Source organism: Natrix helvetica, assembly GCF_964273705.1.
Source record: "Natrix helvetica genome assembly, chromosome: 13".
In the NCBI taxonomy this organism is placed as follows: domain Eukaryota; kingdom Metazoa; phylum Chordata; class Lepidosauria; order Squamata; family Natricidae; genus Natrix; species Natrix helvetica.
In genome coordinates this window covers 17,717,688-17,742,368 of record NC_138557.1, presented here as the reverse complement: position 1 = coordinate 17,742,368, position 24,681 = coordinate 17,717,688, and the positions used below count along the sequence as shown (strand labels likewise).

Genomic DNA, 24,681 nt, shown 5'->3' with positions numbered 1-24,681 from the left:
GCATGCCTATAATCACGTGATCAAAATTCAGATGCTTGGCAAATGGGGCAAAACTCACTTAACCAATGTCCCACTTAACAACATAAATTTTGGGCTCAATTGTGGTTGTAAGTCGAGGACTGCCTGTACTGTATTTAAAAAGCTTTCTGTCCCAAATGAAGTTGCTTAAAAGTAATGTTCGTGAAAAATCAGGAGTGATCATATTTATATCAAATAGACCACTGGTGACCTGTTGGGTCGTCATTTCAGAGACATTTCCTTACTCATGCACTTGGCCCAACCCTTACTCCCCCACCACACACCAGCTTATTTTCGGGAAAACACAGTAGATATTCATAGACTTGATAGCGCTGTAGAAGATAATAGCTTAGCATTAAAACACAAGCCAGAGCACACTCTCGCACCACAAAGCTGGGCTGTTGTGTGATCATTTCCTTACCTAAACAGAAAACAGAACGATCACAGGTGGGGGGAAAGAGCAGGGGGGGGGGGTTCTGAGCAGCTCCCCCAATGCCATTCCTTGTAAGCAGCATTGGAAATGAGAGTAATGGGAACACGGGTGACCACAGTGGCACTAAACGGGCCACAGCTTTGCCAAACTTCAATTGCACAGGAGCCACAGCTCTAAACCTGCGAGAGCCAATTAGGCTTCATCTCCCTCGGAACGTCCTTGCAGACGGCTGGCCACTCGTGGCTCCAGTTCCCGGACTTTTTTAGAGGCTACAAACCCGAGACTCACCTCTCGTCCAACACCCCAACAAACCCCCCGATCCCACCCAGCGCCGAGACTCGGGGCAGGGCAGCCGCTCTTGCGACGGACCGAAACCCTCCTGAGCAGACCCGGAAGGCCACCCGGCTCCCGCTTCGCCGCCGAGGCCCCGTCCCATCCCTTCCTGCCCGCAAGGCGCCGAGGCCGGATCTCTCCGTCGCCTGGCCAGGAGCCGAGCAAGGCCGGGCGGCCGAGGGCTATAGGCGGGGCCGACGCCGGGCGCCGGCAGGCCGAGACCCGCGGGGCAGGGCAAGGCAAGCAGAGCCGCGCGCCCAAAGCCGCCGCCGCCGCCGCCCGGGACACAGGCACGGCGACGGGCACCGCGCAGCTCCGCTCCGACCCATCCTGGCGGAAGCAGCTCCTCCGCTGGCCGGGCGAGGCCTCCGGAACAGCCGCCGGCCCTGCCGCCGCCACACCGATCCGGCAGCCGGCGACGTCGGTCGCTCCCGCGCGCGAGGGGCGGGCGACTCCGCCGCGAGGCCTACCAGGGGGCTGCCAGCGCTGGCCATGGGCCCGCCGGCCCTCCGCCGCCTCCGCCGCGCCGCCACCAGGAGCGCGACCCAACTGGACGCCCGCGTCCTCCGCCAGTGACGTCAGCCACAACAATGCCCGCTTCCGGCCGGAGAGGCGGGACTTCCCCCCCCCACGCGCTTCCAGACTGGCTGTCCCGAGGCGCGGGAACCCCGTCCGCCGCTCTCGCGAGACTCTCTGCGCGGCACCCCTCCCCGCGGTTTGACGCAGCCGCCCTTCGCGGGGTCTGCTGGGTAGGAAGCCCGGATGCAGGGGGCGGGCCGAGGTGGCTGGCGGCGCTTCGGGTCTTTTCGGGGGAGCCCGGGCCGAGCGGAGGTGGCCGGCGTGCTGCCCGCGTAGCTGCCTCCCCGGCGGGCCGCGAGAAGAATCGCAGAGGAGGGATGGTGCTTGCAGGACTGGAGCGGAGGAGGCCCGAGGGCCGCTTCCCCCCATTCATTCCGCGACTCCCCCTCCTCACGGTGTCCTGCCCCGTTTTGCTGCCCCCTGGTGGGCAACTGTGAGTCCTGCAGCGAAAGGAGCCCCTTAAAAGCGACTCGCAAACGGCGCAGCGGGATCCGCTCTGCAGCCGCCCCAGCCGTTCGCCCATCGCCAAGCGCTGCTTCCGAGGCCTCGAGGGCTTCTCCGCCTTGGGCTCCCCGTTGCAAACCCCATTTCGCCCAGCCGCTTTATAATGCAGCCTCCTCTCCGTGTCAGCCCAGGGAGCCAGTTCAGTCGGGAACGGCTGGGAAGCTGCAATTGAAGCGTCAACTCGGCACAGACTGGAGACTTTAGCCTGAGGCCCCTGTGGTGCTCTCCAGCTTCCACCTCAAAAGGCCCCCATGCCTGAGGTTAACATGGGGAGAACTAGAGCAAAAGGGACCTTCTGGTGACTTCTTCAAAAGAAACACATGCGGTGCCATTTCAGCGATCCTGCCAAACGGAAGCCCCCTTTCTGCCACCTTCCTGGGCCTCCATGCCTGCTGGCAAAAGGCTGTTTTCAGGATCTTTCGAAAGGCCAGAAAACAGTCTGGTCTCCAGCAGGATGATGGTGTTCCACAAGGCAGAGGAGGTTCTCTCCCTCGTCCTAATAAAGGAGGAGAACTGTGGGGTCCTTGGTGCTCTCTGAGCTTGGAGGTTTTGTTGCAGACGTTTCATAACCCTAACTAGGTAACGTCATCAGTGCTAGTAGGGAATGGCAGGGCAAGACAGAATATAAACAGAGAATAAATCCCACTCCTTACTAGCACTGATGATGTTACCCAGTTTGGGTAATGAAACATCTGCAAAAAGCCCCAAGCTCAGAGACCACCAAGGACTGCCAGACAAGACTCCTTGGCTGATGGGCCCCTCCTGCCAGCCCTGATGGAAAGGGGAGATGCCGCTGGGGAGGCCTCTAGTCACCAGGCCTCAGCCCGTGGGGGGCTTTGGAGGTCTTTGCCAGAATCTAGAATCATCAAGGTGACTGCTGCTGAAGCTCCTAGAGCAGAGGTGTGGCTTGCACAGCATTGTGGAAACACATAACTGCCCGCACAGCTGCATTTTGAACCAGTTGAATATTCTGCAAGGGCAGCCCTGCGTAGGACACATTGGAGTGATCTGTAGGAGAGGTGACTAAACGTGAATGACAGTTTATTGCACCATTATAATTTAGAGGCACGGTGAGCCTCTCCGCACTGAGGATAGGTTCACATTCTAGATTAGGGGGAAATTGGACAAGGCAGTTACATTTGGTCTGTTAAGGGAAAACCAGGTCTTGGTCTTACCAAGATGTCCAAACCAGGCCATTGCCCTAAACCAGTGGTTCCCAAAGAGGGCGGTACCGCCTCTGGGGGGCAGTGGGATGACTTAGGGGGGCGCTAAGAGGCAAGGGAGGTGGCCCCCTTGCAGGGCGCAATTCTGCCTGGGCTCTGTTGGCCGCCAGTCAGCTGAGCACTTCTGGCCTGGTTCCCTGGCTTATCTCAACCACACAGCCCAGCAGATCTCTGCCCAGTGAGTCTTCCTTTGCTTCTATTCTAGCTCCCTCCCCCATGCCCCAGCCAAGGTATCTATTCTTTTCCCAAGCTATTTCCCTCCGCCTAGGCCAGTGGTCGGCAAGCCGCGGCTCGCGAGCCAAATGCGGCTCTTTACACATTTTAATGCGGCTCTTCAGTGTGCCGGGCGCCCGCTCCCCTCCCTCCTCTCGGGCTTCGGAGGGAAGCTTCTGCAAAAGCCGAGTGACAAGTCTCCCAGGCTGTAATTTGCCGAGCTGTATATGCGCGCTTGTTTTCCACGGCGTGGAGCAGCGGCGAGATTCTGCGTGGCAAGCGATGATTCTGGGGGCCATCAGTGGGGGGGGCAGGGTCTCCCCTCGCGTTCCTCATCTTCCCGGATGGCCCCTGGAATCATCGCTTGCCACGCAGAATCTCGCCGCTGCTCCACGCCGTGGAAAACAGGCGTGTGCGCACAGCTCGGAAAATCACAGCCTGGGAGACTTGTCACTCGCCCCGGGCTTTTGCAGAAGCTTCCCTCCGAAGCGTTCCGAGGGAGGGCTGTAAACTTCCCTCCGAAGTCTTGGGATGTTCTGAGGAGCCCCCCAAGGCAAAACGCCGCTGCCAGGTAGTTAAAAGTACGTCTCTGATTCTGTCAGACTCTGTCAGTCTCTCTGATTCCCTCTCTCACTCCCTCTCTCTGTTCCTCTCTCTGTCTGTCTGTCTGTCTCACTCTCACACACACACACACACACTGTGGTCACCTTGTTGAGTGTTCCAATCACATTTCAAACACTCAACAACTGGCCTGCATTTATGGTATTTTGCAGGATCAAAACAGGAACAGAGAGAGGGAGTGAGGAAGGGAATCAGAGAGAGACTGACAGACACACACACACACACAGACAGAGAGGGGGAGGGAGGGAGAGAAAGATAGACAGACAGAGACACACACAGAGTGATTAAGTGAATGAGTGAGAGACAGACACACCCACATACACAGAGTGACAGAGAGAGAGGAAGGGAGGAGAGAGAGACAGGGAGAGACAGACACACACACACACAGAGTGAGTGAGAGACAGACAGACACTCACACACACAGAGTGACAGAGATGGGGGAGGGAGGGAGAGAGAGACAAAGAGCCAGAGAGAGAGAGAGAAAGAAAAAGAAAAAAAGAAAGAAAGTGGGAGAGAGAGATGAAATTAAAAACAACAACATACAAACCTGACTTACTCAAACTATCCAAGGAAATGCAAGGCCAATGTTCACATTAGTGGTTGTGACTTTGTCAGTCATTGTCAGGATGTAATTTTCTCTACATTGTAAGGCAAATTTTACGGAATTTAACGTTATCGATAAATAATATCGTTCTAAAGTTTTTGTTTTATTAGTTGTGTTATTTGTATCTTCCCGACCTATGTGGATACTTGCATGCAGAATATTCTCAATAAAAACTTATTGAAACTAAAAACAGTGTACCATCCTATGTATTTTCGGTTTTAAAAATGCGGCTCTCAAAATAAATTTCAATCGTGGTTTTGGCGAGATTTGGCTCAGTTGAAAAAAAAGGTTGCCCACCACTGGCCTAGGCTCTCCCTCGCAGAGCTGAGCCTAGCATTCAGTTTAAGATACAGGGGAGGGGAGGGGGGCAACAGAGCAGCCAGGAGGAGGGGAAAGGTTTTTCTTTTTTGCCAAGCTATTTCTTTTTTCACAAGGAGAGGAGGAGAGAGGGAGGGAGAGAAGGAGAGAGGAAGGGAGGAAGTCAGAGAGAGAGAGGAAGAAAAGGAGGAGGTAAGTGAGAGGGAAAGAGGAAAGGTGAGAGAGAGGAGGAGGGAGAAAGAAAGTGAGAGGGAGAAAGATGGAGAGAGAGGAGAGTAAGAAAGGAGAGTGGGAAGGAGAAAGGGGGAAAGGGAGGAAGCAAAAAGAGAGGAAAGGAGAAAGAGGGAGAGAGAAGGGGAAGTGTTAGATATTAACATATATCGCAGCAAGTCTCCTCTCAGGTCCGCCGCCAGGGCGGGAACCAGGTATCAATCTGATTGGTCGAGAGGCGTACCCGATCCCTATAAAAGGGGAACCCTCCGACCACAGAGCAAGCTGGATCACTACTACTACTAATAAAGAGCTGTTAAGTCACTACATGTCCGGAGTCTGTTCTCTCGTTGCCCAAATTTAACATTGGCGACGAAGGTGGGATCGAGAGACAGATAGGACGAAGAAAGCTACCTCCAGAATCCCAGGATTCGATCCAGCCCAGGAATTCGGCAGAAATTCCGGCAGCCATCTCACGCCATCGCAGCGTGGCAAATTCAACGCAGAGAAGATGGCGATGCACACTCCTGCTCCGTTCGACCCAATGAGCGACCATTGGGGGTCCTACATGATTCGTTTCGAATGCTTTCTCGAAGCAAACGAATACACGGGAATAACTGACTCCCGTAAAAAGAACATTTTCCTCAGCTACTGTGGGCGAGAGGTCTTCGAGACGGCCAGAGATCTCTCTGAGCCAACCCCGATACAAGCGGTATCATGGGCGGCGCTACAACAGACTTTGCAAACGCACTACGCGCCAAAACCTTCCCGCCATGTTTGCTGCCAAGAATTCAACACGAGGAACCAGAGAGCGGGAGAATCAATCAACCAATATGTTGCAGCGCTACGGAAAGCAGCGACTCACTGTGAGTTCAGGGATCTGGACGAGCAAATCCTGGCAAGACTCGTTTGTGGGTTAAAGGATATTTCTCTACAAAAACGGCTGTTAGCCAATCCCAATTTAACCCTACAAATAGCACTAAATGAAGCAAGGGCATCAGAGTCGGCGGAAAGATCGTCCGAAACCATACAACGCGGTTTCAGCACGAGTCAGCCCGGATCCAGACAAGCCAGAGTTCACCATGAGGACACCGATCCAGACTTGCGACAAACTTGGGCACATCGCAAGAGTGTGCCGGAGCGAAGTCCCTGCCTCACAACGGCAGCCTCCCATGTACCGCCAACAGAAGCCCAACCCAGGGGCTTGGCGAAATCAAAAAGGGCGCCCAGAGAGAAACCCAAGAGAGTTTACCCAGAGAGACTATTCACAAAGAGCTGAAAGGGCGTATTCCCAGAGAGATTACACACAAAGAGCTGAGAGAGCGTACTACCAGAACACTGAGCGAGAGTATTCCCAGGATACCGATGCCGAGATAGAGTTGACCCAGAGAGAGCAATTGCGAACCTATCTCACCACGATAGGTCAGGTCCGCACCAAGCGGCCTAAAAAGCTGAAAGTCACAGTCCTCCTGGAGGGCTCTCCTTGCGAGCTGGAAGTTGACACAGGATCGTCATGGTCCTCCATGAAAAAGGCTATCCCTAGCCTCAAAAAGAGCCAACTACGCACACCAGACATCCTGCTACGAGACTACCAGGGGAACCGGGTCCCCATCGTGGGTCAAGGCACGTTCCGGATTCAGTTCAAGGACATCGTAGCCCAGCTGCCTGTGACCGTCGCCAGCGCGCCGTTACAGAATTTACTAGGATTGGATTGGTTTGAAGCCCTGGGGTTAGAAGTCACCGGGATCAACGCCGTGGAGAACAGCAGCGCTGAACAGATTTTTAAAAAGTTCGAGGATGTGTTCAGCCCCGGTCTTGGTAAGTATGTGGGTAAACCTATCTCATTCAATTTAGACCCAAACGTGGCGCCAATCCGACTTAAACCAAGAAGAGTGCCTTTTGCGCTCCGCCCCAAAATAGACAAAGAAATCGATAAACTAGTAGAACAAGGGATCCTTGAACCGGTGGATCACGCGCGCTGGGAAACCCCCATTGTGACCCCAGTTAAACCAGACGGGTCAGTCCGCATCTGCGCAGACTATAAATGCACAATTAATGTCGCGCTACAACAAAGCGCATATCCTGTGCCAGTAGTCCAACACTTATTGCACTCGTTGGGGCCAGGAAAGATATTTGCAAAATTAGACATGGCACAAGCGTATCAGCAGTTGCCTGTGGATAGCGCCACGGCGGAGGCCCAAACTATAGTGACGCACAGAGGTGCATTCAAATGCAACCGGTTACAATTCGGTGTGAGTATTGCCCCCGGTCTGTTCCAGAGCGTCATGGAACGGCTTTTGCAAGGGATACCAGGAGTCGTCCCCTATTTCCACGACATTTTGGTGTCCGCTGCAAACGAGGAGCAACTATTAAAAAGAGTCAGAACTGTTTTGGCCAGAATCAGAGAGAAGGGTCTCCGCCTCAAAAAAGAGAAATGCCAAATTAACGTGCCTAGCGTAGAATTCCTGGGATATAGAATCGATGATCTGGGCATACACCCCACATCGAAGAAAATTAAGGCGATCCAGGACGCCCCCACACCACGAAATCAGACCGAGTTGCAGGCCTTCCTCGGACTACTTAATTTCTACAGCGTTTTTCTGAGACAGAAAGCGACCGTTGCTGAACCACTACATCGACTCCTCGCCAAGAACGCAACATAGAGATGGGGACGTTCCGAAGCAGCAACTTTTGCCGCAGTCAAGCGCCTACTCACCACCGACTCGCTACTAGTCCAATACAGCCAGACGCTACCATTGGTACTGACCTGTGATGCATCACCATTCGGCGTCGGCGCAGTTCTCAGCCACCGAATGCCAAACGGGAACGAAGCACCCATCGCTTTCTACTCAAGGACTCTTTCGTCGGCCGAGAGAAACTACAGCCAGATGGACAGGGAAGCGTTAGCCGCTGTGGCCGGAGTCAAACGCTTCCACGAGTACCTTTACGGCCACGATTTCGAACTCATTACAGATCATAAACCGCTGTTGGGACTTTTGGCGGGAAACCGCCCCACACCAGTCTCCCTTTCTCCACGCATGACCAGGTGGACTGTTTTCCTGGCTGCGTATTCCTACAAGCTGATCCATCGACCGGGCTCCACTCTAGGGCATGCAGACGCACTCAGCCGTTGCCCACTTCCAGATCTTTTGCCAGACCCCACTCCCGAGGTACCGGTTTTGTTAATTGACTGTTTGGACTCAGGACCTGTTTCTTCCTGCGACGTTGCCAGATTCTCTTCTATGTAATAAACAATGTAATAAAGCAAGTTCAAACTTGGGTTTGGAGGGGGTGGCCAAAGGGAAACGTGGGGCCGGAATTCAAACTGTTTTGGGCGAAACGTGATGAACTATCAGTGTTACAAGGTTGTTTATTGTGGGGGGATCGAGTTGTTATTCCTTATGCGTTGCGAAGAAATGTGTTAGAAGCGTTACATGTTGGGCATCCGGGGATCGTTAGAATGAAGGCGTTAGCAAGGAGTTACGTTTGGTGGCCAAATATGGACAAAGAAATAGAGGAATGGGTGGCCACTTGTGATCCGTGCCAAGAGTCTAGACCAGCACCCCCTGAAGCACCCGCCACAGAATGGGAGAAGCCAAAAGCACCCTGGTCGCGAATACACATTGATTTCGCAGGTCCAGTCCAGGGACAAACTTTTCTTATAGTTGTGGATGCATACTCCAAATGGTTAGAAGTAGTCCTAATGACTTCAATCACGGCAGAGGCAGTCATTAAGGTACTACGGCGACTTTTCGCCACTCATGGCCTGCCCGACCTCCTGGTTTCCGATAACGGGCCTCAGTTCACGGCCATGCAATTTGAAACGTATTTAGCAAGTCAGGGAATTCATCATGCCCTCGTCGCGCCATACCATCCGGCATCGAACGGACAGGCGGAGAGAATGGTGCGATCTGCAAAAGAGGCCTACTCATGGGCCGCCGTCTACGGTCTCACCTGGACCGTCTTCACCCAAACTACTCTGCCACATCGCCCCCAGACTCGACAAGCAAAATTCGGAGTTTTAGCATAGGGGATTCGGTATACGCCCACAACTATGCAGGGGGAACATTGTGGATGCCGGCAACGGTAATTGGTATCACGGGTCCACGATCATATTTGCTGGAGTTAGAAGATGGAAGGAACTGGAAAAGGCACATAGATCAACTCCGGGGTCGCCTTGCACACTCAGAACTACGATCCGCAAACGAGGACTATCTTCCAGCGCAAAGTCAGCAATCCGAGAGCCCAAACACAGAGGAGCACAACACCCTAGAGCCCAGGGTAGAACCAGCGGTCGATAGCGGATCGGGACAGCGCCAAAGCGAGGAAAGCCTTCAGACCCCCGAACACGAAACAGGAAGAGCAGAACAAACCGATCCTGCAACAACTCCTGCTCAACCCGAACTACGACGATCCACCCATGTAAGACAAATGCCAACATACTTAAAGGACTATGTTACTAACAGGAACGCTCCATCTAAGAGGGGAGGGGTGTTAGATATTAACATATATCGCAGCAAGACTCCTCTCAGGTCCGCCGCCAGGGCGGGAACCAGGTATCAATCTGATTGGTCGAGAGGCGTACCCGATCCCTATAAAAGGGGAACCCTCCGACCACAGAGCAAGCTGGATCACTACTACTACTAATAAAGAGCTGTTAAGTCACTACGTGTCCGGAGTCTGTTCTCTCGTTGCCCAAATTTAACAGGAAGAGAGGAGAGGTGAGAGAAAGACAACTGAACTTATGAAGAGGTGTTAATTATGTCAATGGAAGAGATAGGAAACTGCATTAGTGATATATATGTCAATGCGTTGATTTGTACTAAAAATATTTAGCTTAAAGAAGTTATAAGGAATCACAAATATGTAAGTTAAAAGTGTGGAAAATGTCATGTATGTGTGGATGACCCTTAGCATGAGTTGTATTGGGGGGAAAATAATAATTAAAAAAAGAAAATGATTCCTCAAAGAGGTAAAGATATGTCTGAGCGATATCAGAATCTTCTTTTGATGGAAATTCCAGATTGGGTGATAAATCCATGTTCAGATACTGAGGAAGATGGGGTAGTGGAGGAACAACTCATAGAGCTTCAAAATGACATTGAGCTGAAGCCAAAGTTTAAGAAATCGTACCAAGAGTTTTGGTTACAGAAAGACATTTCTGATCGCTATCCTGCACTATGGACAGTGGTTAAGAAGCTCCTTGTTGCATTTCCAACATCATATTTGGTGGAACGTGGCTTCAGTGTGGTCATCCAACTTCTCTCCAAGCAAAGAAATCGACTCCAGTTACTGAACGTGGTGATTTAAGACTCCTGCTAACTGACTTAAAACCAGACATTGGAAACTGGTGTCACTTCATCAAGCCCATCTATCACATTATGAATTTACTGAACAGCGAAGTAGTTACTAAATTTTACTAAGTTTATTATGTTACTAGTTACCAAGGTTCTTGATAAATGACTATCAGACTTTGAAAACCTGGTATCACTGGATCATGCTCAACAATTTTGTTGAATTAACATTAACTGAAAAGGTTTTTAAATTGGATTTTGAATAAATGTGTAATTAATTGTTACAGTTTTGAATTTTACTGTTACTACCTTCCTTCCTTTGTGCAAACCGCCCAGTCACATGATCCCCCAGCCACGCCCACCAAGCCACGCCCACAGAACCAGTAGTTAAAAAAATTGAATTCCACCACTGGGTGGGGGGCACTGAGGATCAGTTTGTAGCACCAAGGGGGTGGTGGACTGAAAAAGTTTGGGAACCACTGCCCTAAACTGTAATGCAGTCCGCCTAGGGAATGTAATATGTTCTAGGCATGTCTTTAATCCAGTATAGTATCGACTCAGCCTGGGAGACTCCAGCCCGAAAAAGGGGGTGAAGGGCTTCAAATGCCCCCCCCCCCCACGTGTCCATTTGGACAGAGGAACTCTGCTTTAAGATCCTTGTCAGAGTAAGCTGTAAATTGTTGCTCACCAGCACTCTAATCTTGTTGGGGCTTGTCACGTGTCCACACTTATCTGCTGGCCCTCCAGATCAGTTGCCCAATCTGAGAGACGGTTTCCGTCACTTACCGAGGCTGAAATCAGGCAGGATATTAATTTGGTGCAAGAGCCCAGTGTCTTTGGAGACCACCTTCTGTCTGCTGGGCAACGGGCCTCTTCCTTTCGGTGGAAAAAAAACCTCAGAAGAATCTCTGCACCTTCCTGAGCAGTGACAGATCAGCCCAGGGTAAGGAAGCACCCTTATTGCTCCCGGTGGTTACTCTGTGCGGGCATCAGAAAGAAATGCTGCTACTTGGCTCTCACCACCTCTCTTGGGCTCGGTTAGAAGGCACACCTCTGCTCCCAACTGGTTTTCACCTGTTTCCCAAGTTCCACAAGTGGCTGCCCTGCTTTCCTTTCCCCCCCTCCCTCCCGTGGTGTAGGGTCTCCTGCGTGGGCGGGTGGGTTGGACTAGATGACCTACAAGGTCCCTTCCAACTCTGTTAATCTGTATCTGTAACTTCCTGATTGGCTCCACCTACTCAGCCATCTGACCCCAGAGTCCGCAGCAGGGGATTCAGGGCTTGGTTTGGGGCTGAGGGAGTGTCACGTCTGTGTTGCAGCCCCCCGGCATTCCAGGCATCCAGAGGCCACGCGGAAGGCCCTCCTGGGGGACAGCTGCCTGCTTGATGCTCTGGGCTCCGCTCTTCCTTCTCTTGGCAATGGGGCAAACAGGTAAGGCGTAGCAGCAAGAGCACCTGCTTATAATGGGATCTGCGACCCCAAACGGATGACGAGCCAATCCAAATCTTCAAGGTCCAGGCATGTGAAGGTTCCCCCTCCCCCCATCAATTTGGAGAGAAGCTGTGTAAAAGTGGGCCCCACACCCCTCCAGCTCCTCATCAGCGTGAAGGCACCTGCATTGCGGAGGGCAGCTCTTCTTTTGACGGGAGCAGCAATGCTGGAGTAAAACAGCTGCACGACCCCTACAGGCCTGGAAAGGCCCACCGCCCAGTTCCAGAATCCACTCTGCTCAGAAGCCCCTGAGCCGCCTCGCTTCCCGGCTCATTATGCGCTCTCACTGTCTTCTCCGGGGTAGCTACTGGCTTTAGATGCAATACCAACAAGATGCCCACGGCTGGTCCAGGGAAGAGAAGCCCAGTGACTTAGTGCAGTGTTTTTCAACCACTGTTCCGCGGCACACTAGTGTGCCGCGAGATGTTGCCTGGTGTGCCGTGGGAAAAATTGAAAAAGGCGGAAGAGGGAGAGCGGCTAGCCGCGGACCTGGAGAAGGCGCGCTTCGGTTTCTGAGTAAGCGGCGCGCTTGGGCTGCAGCGGGTCGGGTTGTCGGTCGGGAAGCGCGGCGGATAATGGAAGCGTCTAACGGAGGGGGCGGCGAAGTGCAGGAAAGTTTCTCTCCCCGTCGGAGGGGGATTCGTGGCCATGTTGGGGAAGGGAGTCGGCGGAGCCTGGGCAGCTTTGGTCGTGTGGGAGCGAGAACGCCAGGATGGGGTCCATTTCTTTCCTCTGTCTCGCTTCCTTCCTTCCTTCCCTCCGGTTGCCCGTGAAGGAAAGGGGCGGTCGGTTGCGGCCACGGGTGGAGACCGTGGGGGGAGTTCGGGCATCCCCGAACCCCTCGCTTCGAGGCGGTTGGCGGCGCCTGACTTAGCTTTGGCTCGGGACGCCTAACCGCAGGAGGAGGAGGGCGACAGGGGAACCTGAGGGAGACGGGCCGGCTTTGGAATATGCTCTTTCCCCTTCGTGACAGCGCCTCTCCTTCCGAAGCCCTCCTCGCACGACAAGTCCCCTCAGTTCTACAGCCAGAGGATTGTCGCTCTCAAAATGTCTCCATACAGAAGGGTGGGAGCGCCTCCTCAGCTCCCCGGGTTGCACCTTTGATTCCCGGATCGGCGGGTCGCGAGGTCCGCTTTCCTCCCGGTGAACCAGATAAAACATTGTTTCCACACAACACAACACCCCCCCCCCCCCGCTACACCTTTCTCTGGATCGACGGACCGTTTTCCTCGATCCTTGGCTTTTTTTCCTTTTATTTTCTGGAGTCAAAAGTTCTGGTGAGCAACATTTTTTGGAGAGGAGAAAGTAGTCAAAAAGGCTGCAAGATGAGAAAAAGGACAGCGTGTGTTGCGTTCCTTTCCTCGAGTTTCGTGATGGGAGCTCGATTGTTTTGTATTGGGAAGCAGTGAACTTCCTGCGCCTGTCAACAGGCTTAGCTAGGTGTGGATTATTTCTTTGAAAAAAGTTAGGTCTCTTGTGTTTAGACTTGTATTCTTTCTGCGAGTTGAGCCTAGCCGAGATAGTCTCAAATGCCGGTATTGAAAAAGATTTGCACTCCCTCCTTGGATGTCTTGGAGACATTAATACTTCCCGCCTGCAAAGCTATTGTAGATAGCACTGAATAAAGTATTTTATAATTTTTCATATTTCTCTTTACTTACTATTTCATAATAAAGTAATTATAAAATACTTTCTTTGTGTTTATTTGATTCCTATTCAAGAGAATTACTTTATATATAGTCAATATAGGCACAGAGTTAAATTTTTTAACATTTTCTAATGGTGGTGTGCCTCGTGATTTTTTTCATGAAACAAGTGTGCCTTTGCCCCAAAAAGGTTGAAAAACACTGACTTAGTGGCCATTGGAGGGCAGCGGAGGGATACAGACCACGCTCCCTCTTTGCTGCCCTCTAGTGGTGCTCTGGGTTTTGGTAGCCCAGGGATGGTATTGCTAAGCCTCCGCTGCTGCAAAGGGCCGTGTGGGGGACAAGACTGGGCAGGGGGAGGTGGGGAGAACTGTAATCCTCAATCGCCTTCTCTCCCCCCCCCTTTCTTGGCAGGAGCTGCCAGCCGGGTGCAGTGTCTCAACAATTACGGTCTTCAGGGACGCAGAGTGGACTGCCAATGGCACCGCCCCCAGGCCTTGGAGGGAGCTCTGTTCTACCTCAATTTCTCTGAGTAAGGTCCAGGGTTTAGTGGAGGGAGACGGCCTCTTGGACAGCAGGGTGTGGTCATTTCACCCCATCAGTCTAAGGTGGATTTGTTCTCCAGCCGGGGAACCTGCGCCCACCCATTGCAGCCCATCTCCTTGGTCTTCTCAGGGCCTTGGAGAAAATGGCAGCTGCCTCTGGCAAATGCTCCTCCTCCTCCTCCTCCCGCCTCGCCCCACCCCAGACTACCTGCCAGGTGCACTGCTCTCCCAGCAGAAGCACAGCCCCCCCCCCACTTCAAAAGAACCCATCCTACCCAGGTGCCAGCTTGGTTTCTCCACTACAAGTTGCAGGCCTCCCCGTCCATTAATTGGACCAGTGCCTCCTGTGAAAGGGCCTTCCTGCACGGCTGCCCCCATTTCCCTCCTCCCAGACCCTGCTCTTCCCAAGAAACAGGAGGTCCAATCAAGGGGATCCCCCCAACCCCCCCCCCCCCCGTTTCCTCTCCAGCTTCCACCCCAGCGTGTTCTGCTCAGAGAGCTTCTGGGGCTTGTGGGGCCAGTGAGGAAGCAGGGACGATTTCTGGGGGAGTCAATAGGGAAGCCATCAAGCAGCGTGGACTACAATGCCCATCCTTCCCTCTTGGTTGATGTGACCTCTTGTTCAGTTCCATAAATCTGTGAAAACATTTTGGGGATTATGTATTGTTTCATCCCGAGAACTTTTTCCCCTCCTCAGCTTAAAGTGAGAAGTGACATCTACACCTATCGTCCTTTCTGAAGAAAACCTTCCTCAGAGAGCACGTGGACACCTGCATCGCCCCCCCCACCAGCTACCCAGAGGGAGAAAATGGGGAGGAGGGGCCCCGTTATCCTCCAGGGTGTCTGTTTTATGTGCAGCCCCAGCCACGTAGTCGGCCTTGGGGCTGCCTCCCCCTTTCCGTGCCTTGTACAACAAACGGGGCCAACGTGTGTGCTGCCCACACCTGGACCCGAGGCCGAAGGTGGGATGTGGCCAATGTAAAATGAATGGAACAATTAGGTTGTTTGTTTGGGAAGCTGTCTTTCTCTAGAAGCAGCCCAAAATTTCCTTTTCCCCTTTTTCGTTTTTTCACAACCGCATATTCAGCCTACTGGGAATTTATGGACTTTTGAGACATCAAGCGTGGGGGTCACTTTCCCGTCCAAAGCCTGGACTGCGTTCTGTTGCAGGAGGAAGTGGAGGGGGGTGATCCCCTTTTGTGGAAAGCAGGTGGTGCCCCAGCAGAAGGGCAGCAACGACAGGATCTGCCAGCCCAGGGAGAGGCTGCCAGGCAGCACGGGCAATGCCTGGCCGGGAAGAATCGTTATCTTCACCCAAGAGCAGCTCGTTAAAAACCTCTGCAGCAGGCTTGCCAGCGGCTGCCTTCCCCAAGTGGCGTTTCTACAAATCCCGATGATGTTCCTGTTGAGGGAGGGCGCTTCCCATGAAATGGGGCCCTTGGTTGGCTGCCAGGCAGTGCAGGCTGCCCGTTCCCTTGTGCCTCCCACGAGTGATGCTTAGTGCGCAGGCGCAAACCATGATGTCCTCCCTTCTTCCAGCACCCTCGGACTCTCCAGTGACCTCATCTGTCCTCTGTCCGCCTCCCCTGGCACCCCTGATCACTTCAGCTGCTCCGTGCACAGCGAGGAAGGCGACTTCACAGAAAACGACGAGTACCAAGTGGTTCTGCATGGAGAAAACCAGACCGACGTGATCTTTGTGGCATATGAGCCCAGACTACACAGTGAGTGAATGGGAACCGGAGCGGGAGGGGGAGAGGCCTGCCTGCTGACCGCCATGTTCTCTTGGCCTGCTCCGGCCCCTGCTCTTCTTCTCCACCTCCTGCAGCCTGGGGGTCCTCAGGAAGGTTGCTAGCGTCTTGGGGGGTCTCTGGTGGAGCTCAGCAACGGGAGCCTTTGCATCCCCCAATCCTTTCTCCCTGCTCGTCTTCTCTTCCCAGTTCAGTGCGATCCGCCCTTTGATCTGCAGAGCAAGTGCAGTGACCATGCGTGCCGGGTCTCCTGGAAGAGGCCAAAGGCCTGTGAGGAGGTTTTGGAGGACTGGCAGTGGGAGCTGACATTCAAGGCTGTTCAAGACCCCTGGGAGGTAGGAGAAGCCAAGGGAAGAAGGTGGGATGGGAGGCAGCCCCCTAGGATCCTGGCGCTCCCAAAACCACCAGGTGTTACCTCAGGTGATAAGGACCAGGCAGAATGTTTTCGAGGGCCGCCAGGTCTCCCCTTTGGTTAGCACTAGGCAACTCAAGAGGCAAATTTGCAAGTGGCCGGTGCCCGTGGCTCAGGGCTCACTTGGCCTGCCCTCCGGTGTCCCTCAACCATTGGCATGTTGTGCAGTTTGCCATCTTGCAGTGCCAGCTTTCCCAACTGAAAAGTTCTGAAATGTCTTGGACTGTAATGCAACTTGGCCATTCCCCATCATCACCTCCACAATGACAGCCATTGCAGCCCAGGACACACGGATGGCTGAGAGCCAAGTAGTTCTCAGGTGCAGGACTGAGAGTGCGGAAACCTGCCTGAGGCCCAAAAGCTGGGCGATGTTGAGGCAGCCCCTTCTCAGCGCCAGGAAGAGGGTAGCCAAGGCAGCCCACTTCTGGAAATGATCCAGGCAGTTGTTGTAAGACGGCATGTCTCTGTGTGTGTTTGTGTGTGTGTGTGTGTGTGTGTGTGTATGGTGGGTGGGGGGAGGAGAGGGAGGGAGACGGATATTCTGCAGCTAGACCCTTCTTCTGCTTTGGGGGGAGGGGATTTCATTCATCCAGGAACTTGACAGTTTCCTTCCTTCCCTCCCTCCTCCTAGCAAGCACAGAGAAGGGTCTTTGTCAACTCAGAAACCTGGGTGCACCTAGAAGGCTTTGAGTTCAAGAGTGGGAGAGATTACATTGCACGAATGCGCTGCAAAACCCCAGAGGAGAATCCTCACTATGGCAGCCACTGGAGTCCATGGAGTTCCGGTGTCACTTGGACGGCTCAGTCAGGTTGGCCTCCACGATCTCACCTTGACCTGATGTTGAATTGATGCCAATTTCCCCGGTTTGTTTTGGATGATCATATTTTGAGATTTTAATTTTTCTCACACCTTCGCATTAAAAGGCCATTTTGCAGAGAATTATTTATACATGTAACTCTCCTTTAGCAATCACAATTGGGACCAGCTACTTGGTCGTTAAACAGAGTGGTCACTATGCAAAACCGCAAATGTGCTCATGACTTTACTTCAGACCTGTGAAGGTTGTAAAAGTGACGTTTGGTCGTAATGTTAAATTTTCTTCGCCACGGTAACTGCGAAGCCACTAAACAAGGCAGCTGCTAAATGAGGTCTCCCCGTAGCAGTTGAAGTTATCCTGGAGTTGAAAGGTAGCTGGGTGACCGTCTCGCCTAAACCGATGGATCTTCTGCGATACCTTTGACCGGCTGCCCCCAGCCTTCCTTTGAAGAATTTCAGCCAGAGGCCTCCTATCCCACTGAGGTTCCTCCTGATAGGTAGCTCACCTGTGTCTACTTCCCTGCCTTTTCCAGAACAAGCCCCTTCCCTCCTCTGCATGAGCACATCTTCTTTTATCTCCCTCGGCCTTCTATTTTGCAGGAAAGACAAACCCCACTTCCAGTCCCTGGCTGAAGTTCCCGTGATCCTTTTCTGAACTGGCTGCGCACATCACCCCGAAAGCCGAAACAGTTATCAGTTGCGAAAAGGAGGATAGCTTTGCCTCCTTCAGGTCCCTGCATTGTGCCCACCCGGCCTTCACTTACTTCATTTCTCTTTCAGCATATTTCTTCTTCTCTTTTACTCTCAAACAAGAGGTAGAAAACACATCAAATTAACCCTTCCATAATACCCCAACAGTAAAATTGAACATTAACATTTTTGCGGATTGGGGTAGAGGAAGAAAATGCAGTTTGCTGTTCTTCCTAGAGATGCATTTAAGATGTTCTGGTGTTAAATGCACAATCTTTTTCATTTATTTATTAATTTTATATGTAATTTCCTGCCTTTCACAAATAATGTAAGGTGGCAAATATATCCAACATGCCTTCCTCTTCCAAGAGGGGGGAGAGGGAGAGGAATAGAGAGGGGGGGAAGAGGGGGGAGAGGAGAGAGAGAGACTGGCCCTTATTCTCCTTTCATGGTTAAGGTGGGACTTGAACTCAGAGTCCCCTGCATTCCTGGCTGGTGTGTTAACCACTGGACCAGACTGGCTCTTCATATACTCATTGCAGTCTGAAAAGCAGTTCTGGTGGCTGAGATACAATATTCAGAAATGGCTCAGGCAGGTACACGCCTGATTTGCTGGGGGGGGGGAGGTGTCCAGCAGAGTCAAATTTCCAAGGCTGCCCTGGCCAATCTTAAGGCAAGCATTAGAATTAATCTTCCTGAGGGGTTGGTTTCTTGGTGGGGCCTACCTAGCCGAGCTGGCGTGGAGCAGGACTCAAGCCCTGTGAACAGCCTGGCTTGGTGCAGCTCTTTTTCTTGCCTTTGGCAGTCATTGAAATGGACTTGAAGCCCATCAGGCAGTTGTGGTCTCCGGCGGGCAGACTGACAGCTCCCCCCACGTGCTCCATGAGCCGGCAAGGGATGCCCCCATGTGCCCAGAGGGAAGAGCAGGCCGGTGGGGGCCTTGGCAGCATCTCTGCAATGCTTCCTGCTTGGGCTCAGGAGCTCCCGTCTCCCACCACAGGTGACTGGCAGCAGCTGGATGCTCCCATCTCCCTCCTCCTCTGCCTCGGCAGCCTCCTGCTCTTGCTGGCGCTGGCCTTCGCCCTCCTCCAGAGGTACGGTCCCTCCGCTCGCTCCCCTCTGCAAAGCCCTCACCCCTGGGAGCGGTGCCCGACGGCTGAGCTCCCGGCCCCTCCAGCTGGCCCAGGGGGGCCTCCCCGCAGTCGCAGCCGCCCAGGGGCAGCTGAGAGCCAGGCCAGGCTCCCCGGGGGGGGGGAGAGAGAGAGGGACCCCCTTCCGCCTGGGCTCCTCCCGGGGCCGCTGGGGAGGGCAGGGGGGCTTCCCGAGTGGGCAGAAGCAGGGGCTCCCGGGGTGGGGGGGGCAGCCGTGCTGGGCGCCCCTTGAGCCGAAGGGAGGCGTCGGGGGGGACGGGACGGGAGCGGCCGGGCCAACCGCCTTTCCTCGGACACAGGGCGCGGAGCAGCTGCGGGACCCGCATCCCCACGCCGGCCGCCTTCTTCCAGCCTCTCCGCCTGGCTCCCCACGGGGATTTCAAGGTAACGGCCGGGCTCCCGGCTCCTCCTCCCGGCTGCCCTGCCGCCCTTCCCGGGGCTTGGGCGGGGCCGGCTAACGCTGCTCTCCTCTCCCGCAGGGCTGGGCCGGGCTGGCCCCGGAGGCGGCGGCGGAGGCCGTTTCCCGGCTCTCCTTCCTGCAGCCGCCGCCCTGCGCCAAGCGGCGCGCATCCCCGCCGGCCGAAGAGCTCCGGGGGGCGGCGCTGGAGGCCGAGCGCCCGCCCGGCGACTACTGCACCCTCGGCGGGGCGGCCCCCATGCCCGCCCACTGGCCGGCTCCCCCCGGGGCCCGCTCGGCCCCTCCGCCCGGCTCGCTCCCCCTCCGCGGCCAAGGCCGGCCCGGCGTCCTGGGAGGGCCGCTCCGGGACGGCGGCTCCAGCGGGGAGGCTCTGCCGATGCGGCCCCTCTTGGGTTGAGGCTCTGGAGCAACGGGAAGCGTTGGGAAACCTGAAGGTCATCGGTGCGTCGCATCCTTTTCTGTAGCCGTCAAATAAATATGCCAACAATTTGTTTTTTTTTACAATTGGCTTCTCCTCCTTTTAAGGGAAAAAAAGGGGGGGGGGGTTAGCAGGAAGGTAGGCTTGTTGTGAAAGGCGCCTAGGTGGCTCCTGAGTCCCTTTTGTAAGAATACTTTGTGTTCTTCTGCTTCCTCTTCTCCTTTTGCACATCATGAAATAAAGCCATGGGGGGACGATTGAGAGAAATGACTGAGTAATCAGCTGAGCTGTAGGGAGCTGCCTTGCCTGCTGCTTTCACCAAGGGAAGGGAAGGGAAGGGAAGGGAAGCCACCAAGAATCAGAGCTCTTTGGCCTCTTTGCAATTAACACATTCCATTTACATGCAGAGCCTTTGGTCAGCCAGTCCACAAAGTGGCTACAAGTTTTAAATGGGGATGAGGTGGGAGTTGGAGGTGAGGGGTTTTGTCAAAGGTCACCTGAAATCTGATTGCGGGAGATGCAGCCAGCATTCTTCCCTCTTCAACAATGATCTAGATCAGCAGTTGGGGTCCATGGACCAGTGCCAGCGGGAAGCTGGTCCCACACGCACACAAATAACGCTTCATGCACTCACCCACTGCTTGCGTGGCCGATTCCCAATGAGCCACAGACTGGTACCAGTCCACGGCCCATGGATTGGGGATCCTGTCCTAGACGAGAGAATAAAAGGGGAGGGGCATCAAATTTGCAGATGACACCAAACCAAGGGAATTACAAATACTTTGTAAGTTAAGATTCTTGACAGGCGTCAGTCCCCATCCAACAAGCTTCAATTCAGTGGTGAGAAAAATAATGTCCTGCACTTACACAGAAAAAGCCAGATGGGTTAAGTATAGAACAGGTGGTACCTGGCTCAATAGTAGTAACTGAAAGGGTTCCAAGTACCCATTGGACTGCCTCTTAGGTAGGAGCCAGCCATGTGCTGCAGCTTCCAAAAAAGCCAATGCGATTCTAAGCTGCATCAACGGAGGGATAGCATCAAGATCACGGGGAGTGAGAGCGCTGCTCCATACTGCACTAGGGAGGCCACACTTGGAATATTGCATCTATTCCACTCCATCCTGTCTTCTGTTCTATTCCCGATTGTATTCCCGTTTCTCTCCTATCCTGATCATCAGTTTCTTTCACCATCCTTTCCTAAACAAGAAACGGTTGAAAACCAAGCCAAATTTGTGCAAGGCAATCAGTCTAAAAGGGATGAACAAATTGCAAAAAGCTGAAGGACAACCGAATGGAAGAACCACAACTGAAGATACACTTTGCTGACTGAAGACATTTTGAGAATATGAAGTAAACCATGGGAATTTTTGGCATACCAGATTAGAGAAGAAAAAGGGAGACAAATATGGTAATATCCACAATACAAGCCGTCCTCATTTAGCATCCACAACTGAGGCTGGCAATTCAGTTGTTAAGCAAAGAGAAAAATCATGTGGCTGTGCTCTTTATTTTGCTTCAGCTTTCAGCGTCAGAAAGATGTGATCCCAAAGGACAGAGAATGGTTTAGGAGCTCAATGCAGGAAGCTGGGGAAGGGGCAAATCACGCAGCCCCTTTCCCCTCCCCCCACCCTTTGGGAGTCTCGCCTTGATGCTGGGCTAATTAGCAAAGGGAAGTGGATGTTGAGTGACTTGTGACCATTTTTCACACTTACAACCATTGCAGCATCTGCATGGTCGCCTAGTCAAAATTCGGACACTTGGCAACTGACTCCTATTTATGATGGTTGCCATGGCCTGGGATCACGTGATCCCCTTCTGTGACCACCTGAAAAGCAAAGTCAGGGGGAAAGCCAGATTCACTACGCAAGGGTGTTACTCACTTAAAAACTGCAGTGACTCACTTGACAACGGTGGCAAGAAAAGTCATCAAATTTTGTGACAAAATTCACTTAACTGTCTTACTTAGCAACAAAACCTTTTGGCTCAGTTGTGGATGTAAGCTGAGGACTACCTGTACAACGGGCAATACAAAACACACTTGGACTACTGCATCCATTTTTGGTCGTCACAATATAAAAAGGCTCTGGAAAGATTGCAGAAAAGAGCAACCGAGATGATTTTGGGGCATTGTATCCGAATCTACAATCTAAATGTTGGAGATGTGACTGTGTTAGTGCCACGTATTACCATATTGGGTGGACTTGTAAAAAAGCTAAAGCATTTTGGATAAAAATATGGTGGGTTATTCAAAATATTTTGAAAAAGAGGATAGAGTTCACACCCCAGTTGTTTTTGTTAGGCATAGTTTCAGACTGTACTGTCATAGAGACTAATCTGATCTTGAACCTAACGACAGCAGCAAGATTGTTGGTGCTGCAATACTGGAAGAAGGAAGAGTTGCTCACTATCCAAGAATGGACGTTAAAAGTAGTAAACTTAGCAGAGATGGCCAAAATTTCAGGGTATCTGAAGGACCACTCAGATGAGAAGTACAAGCTGGACTGGAGAAGATAGATTGACTATATTCAAAACAAATACCGGACTAAAAAACTTCAGTTAGCTTATGAATGAAGGCATAAGGAATGTTACAATTTATTCAAAGTTAGTTTAGTAAAGGGGGAGTTAAAGTACAAGAATAGTAACATGTTAAAATTAGTTAGCTTATGATAGCGTATGGTTGTTAAATGTTTATACCCTGTATTTTGCTCTGGTAGGTCGGGGGGAGGGAGGGTGGGAAGAGGGAAGGGTAAGGGGGGTGATAATTGTAAAATTTATTTTAAAAATGTAATAATAAAAGAAAAGTAACCAAGGAGAGAAGTAACCTAGAACTAAGGAGAAAATTCCTGACGGTGAGAACAAGCACCCGCTCTTTGCCTAGCAAGCCACTTAGGAGGCAGGCAAAAGCTTCAAATGTGGAACTGATGATTAGGGCCTTCTCAGCGTCAGGCAGCAGCGGCCCTGGGTTCGAATTAAAGCAAGGCCACAGAGCTGAGCTTGTTAACTTACAGCTAGCACTTTTTAGAGGAGCTGCACTGTGGAGCAAAGCAGCCGGGGAAGGGAGTGCATGGCCAGGTGGCCTCTCTGGGCAGGGTGAGGGAGGGAGAAAAAATTGGAGCAGGCACAGGACAACACTACCAAACCCTGATCAAGTCACAGGTGAGGGTGGCCTTATCACAGCGCAGCTTAACATTTAGCAGCAGCAGCAGCAGCTGAAAGAGCACTGACCAGGTACTGGGGTAGAGCTCGGGGGCTGGAATGCAACATTGGAATGAGGCATCAAGATGGTATTGGATGGCACCAGATATAAGAATCTGCCCCAGCAGAGAAATGTCCAAATGTCACTGGTTTCCTGACCACTTAGGAGGAAACTGGCTTTTTTCCTTACAAGCTATGTTTGTCATGTACCAAGAATTGTTGACAGCCTCCAGTGTTCAGCGGGCAAACTGAATAAAGATAAGGCAGTTTATCTTTCTCACACTGTTACAAGATGCTTATCTAGGTGAGATCATTGCAACTTTTTAAAAAAGGAAGCACAGAAAATAACTTTTGCATGTAGCAGTGAAGAACTCAGAACTTAACTGAGTTCAGGGAAAGAAGAGAATGGGGACACCTCTCCCCCCCCCCCCCCCGCTTTCCAGTCAGGGAGCCTGATCTCTCTCTGGATTGTTCCTCACATCTTTGCAGGCTTGGGTGGCATCCTTCATCTGCAGTGACTGATGTTAGTCAGTTCTGTCCATGGCTTGCTGGTCATTCTTTTTCTCAGTTCTTCCCCCCTCCCCCAAAATGATGTTTAACCTTAACAGAGCTTGGCTGGTTTTCTTAACAGAAAGTGCCCAGGACCTCTGACAAGCGTGGCTAATCCAGGCATGGAGTGCTTCAAGCCCCCTCCAAGCCTTGCATTATTCCTCGGACACTGTGAGGTGTGTGTGTGTGTGTTGGGTCTATTGGTAGCACTGGCCCAGGCTGGGCAAAGGTTCCTAGGTCAATATGAGTGACCTTGTATGTTCGAGTCAGTGATGATTTGTGACAATTGCCTGGACAAGTCCCTGCAGGGCTTTTTTTTTTTTTTTGGCAAGGTTTTCAGAAGTGGCTTGCCATTGCCTTCTTCCTAGAGTTGAGAGAGAGTGATTGGCCCAGGGTCACCCAGGTGGCTTTGTGTTCAAGGCAGGACTAGAACTCCCAGCTTCTAGCCTCATGTCTTTAACAAATGCACCAAAGCACTTCTCTGCTGTATCCAAGCAGGTCCCCCAGCTGCCCTTCCTGTTCACCTGCTGTCTTTTGCTCGCTAGCAGAGAACCCTCATGAAAGGGTTGGTATGACAGACTGCCGTGTGTTTGGTATGACAGACTGCCGTGTGTTTGGTATGACAGACTGCCGTGTGGTTGGTATGACAGACTGCCGTGTGGCTGGCTGGTTTCTGTAGAGCCAGCCCTTGTGGCAAATTTCTCATTCATCTACAGTATGTTGCAGGAACTTAAACCATGGCAAATCAAACCATGCCAATAACTGCAATATCATTTGATCCTATATGATTCCTAAATTCTTTGTAATTGCTTTACCAGCAGACACTCTAGGAAGCATCCTCAGCTTCTTCTGGGTGACACAGAAATAATGCCCTGCCCTACTCCAGAACATAGTATAATAGGATTGGAAGGGACCTTGGAGGTCTTCTAGTCCAACCTGCTGTTTAAGCAGGAGATCTTGTACCATTCCAGACAAGTGGATGTCCAATCTCTTCTTGAAAGCCTCCAGTAATGGAGCACCTACAACTTCCAGAAACAAGTTGTTCTCACTGACAGGAAACTTCTCCTTAGTTCTAGTTTGGATCCCTCTTTAATGATCTTCCACCTGTTACTTCTTCTCCTGCCCTCTAGTGCTTTAGGGAATAGGTTGACCCCGTCTTCTCCGTGAGACCCTCAAGTATTAGAAGACTGCTATCATATCACCCCAGTCCTCCTCTTTGTTGAGAGAACTAGGTATGTCTACTTCCCT

At 52.3% G+C, this 24,681-nt stretch overlaps 2 protein-coding genes across 6 annotated transcripts in view; one reads left to right on the top strand and one right to left on the bottom strand.

The window, feature by feature from the left end:
- PDPK1 (3-phosphoinositide dependent protein kinase 1) overlaps positions 1–1,403 on the bottom strand; it is a 63,598-nt gene extending 62,195 nt beyond the window's left edge. For both annotated transcript variants that reach the window (XM_081965399.1, XM_081965397.1), the window contains exon 1: positions 1,255–1,403. In XM_081965399.1, coding sequence (XP_081821525.1) covers positions 1,255–1,278 — 24 coding nt within the window. In that variant the 5' untranslated portion in view covers positions 1,279–1,403. The remainder of the gene's footprint in view (positions 1–1,254) is intronic.
- A 9,586-nt stretch (positions 1,404–10,989) lies between these two features.
- On the top strand, positions 10,990–19,742 carry LOC309398474 (interleukin-9 receptor-like). Of its 4 annotated transcripts, XM_081965402.1 has the most exons (8): positions 10,990–11,275; positions 11,651–11,781; positions 13,902–14,019; positions 15,572–15,756; positions 15,973–16,118; positions 16,827–17,004; positions 18,703–18,796; positions 19,153–19,742. In XM_081965402.1, exons 2-8 carry the CDS (start codon positions 11,736–11,738, stop codon positions 19,733–19,735), a joined length of 1,350 nt encoding a protein of 449 aa, XP_081821528.1. In that variant the 5' UTR covers positions 10,990–11,275; positions 11,651–11,735; the 3' UTR covers positions 19,736–19,742. The 4 variants fall into 4 exon arrangements, with proteins under 4 accessions (XP_081821528.1, XP_081821529.1, XP_081821530.1 ...); XM_081965403.1 differs by lacking the exons at positions 10,990–11,275; positions 11,651–11,781 and having other exon boundaries at positions 13,693–14,019; positions 19,153–19,237; positions 19,333–19,742; XM_081965404.1 differs by lacking the exons at positions 10,990–11,275; positions 11,651–11,781 and having other exon boundaries at positions 13,693–14,019; positions 19,333–19,742.
- The last annotated feature ends 4,939 nt before the right edge of the window (positions 19,743–24,681 follow it).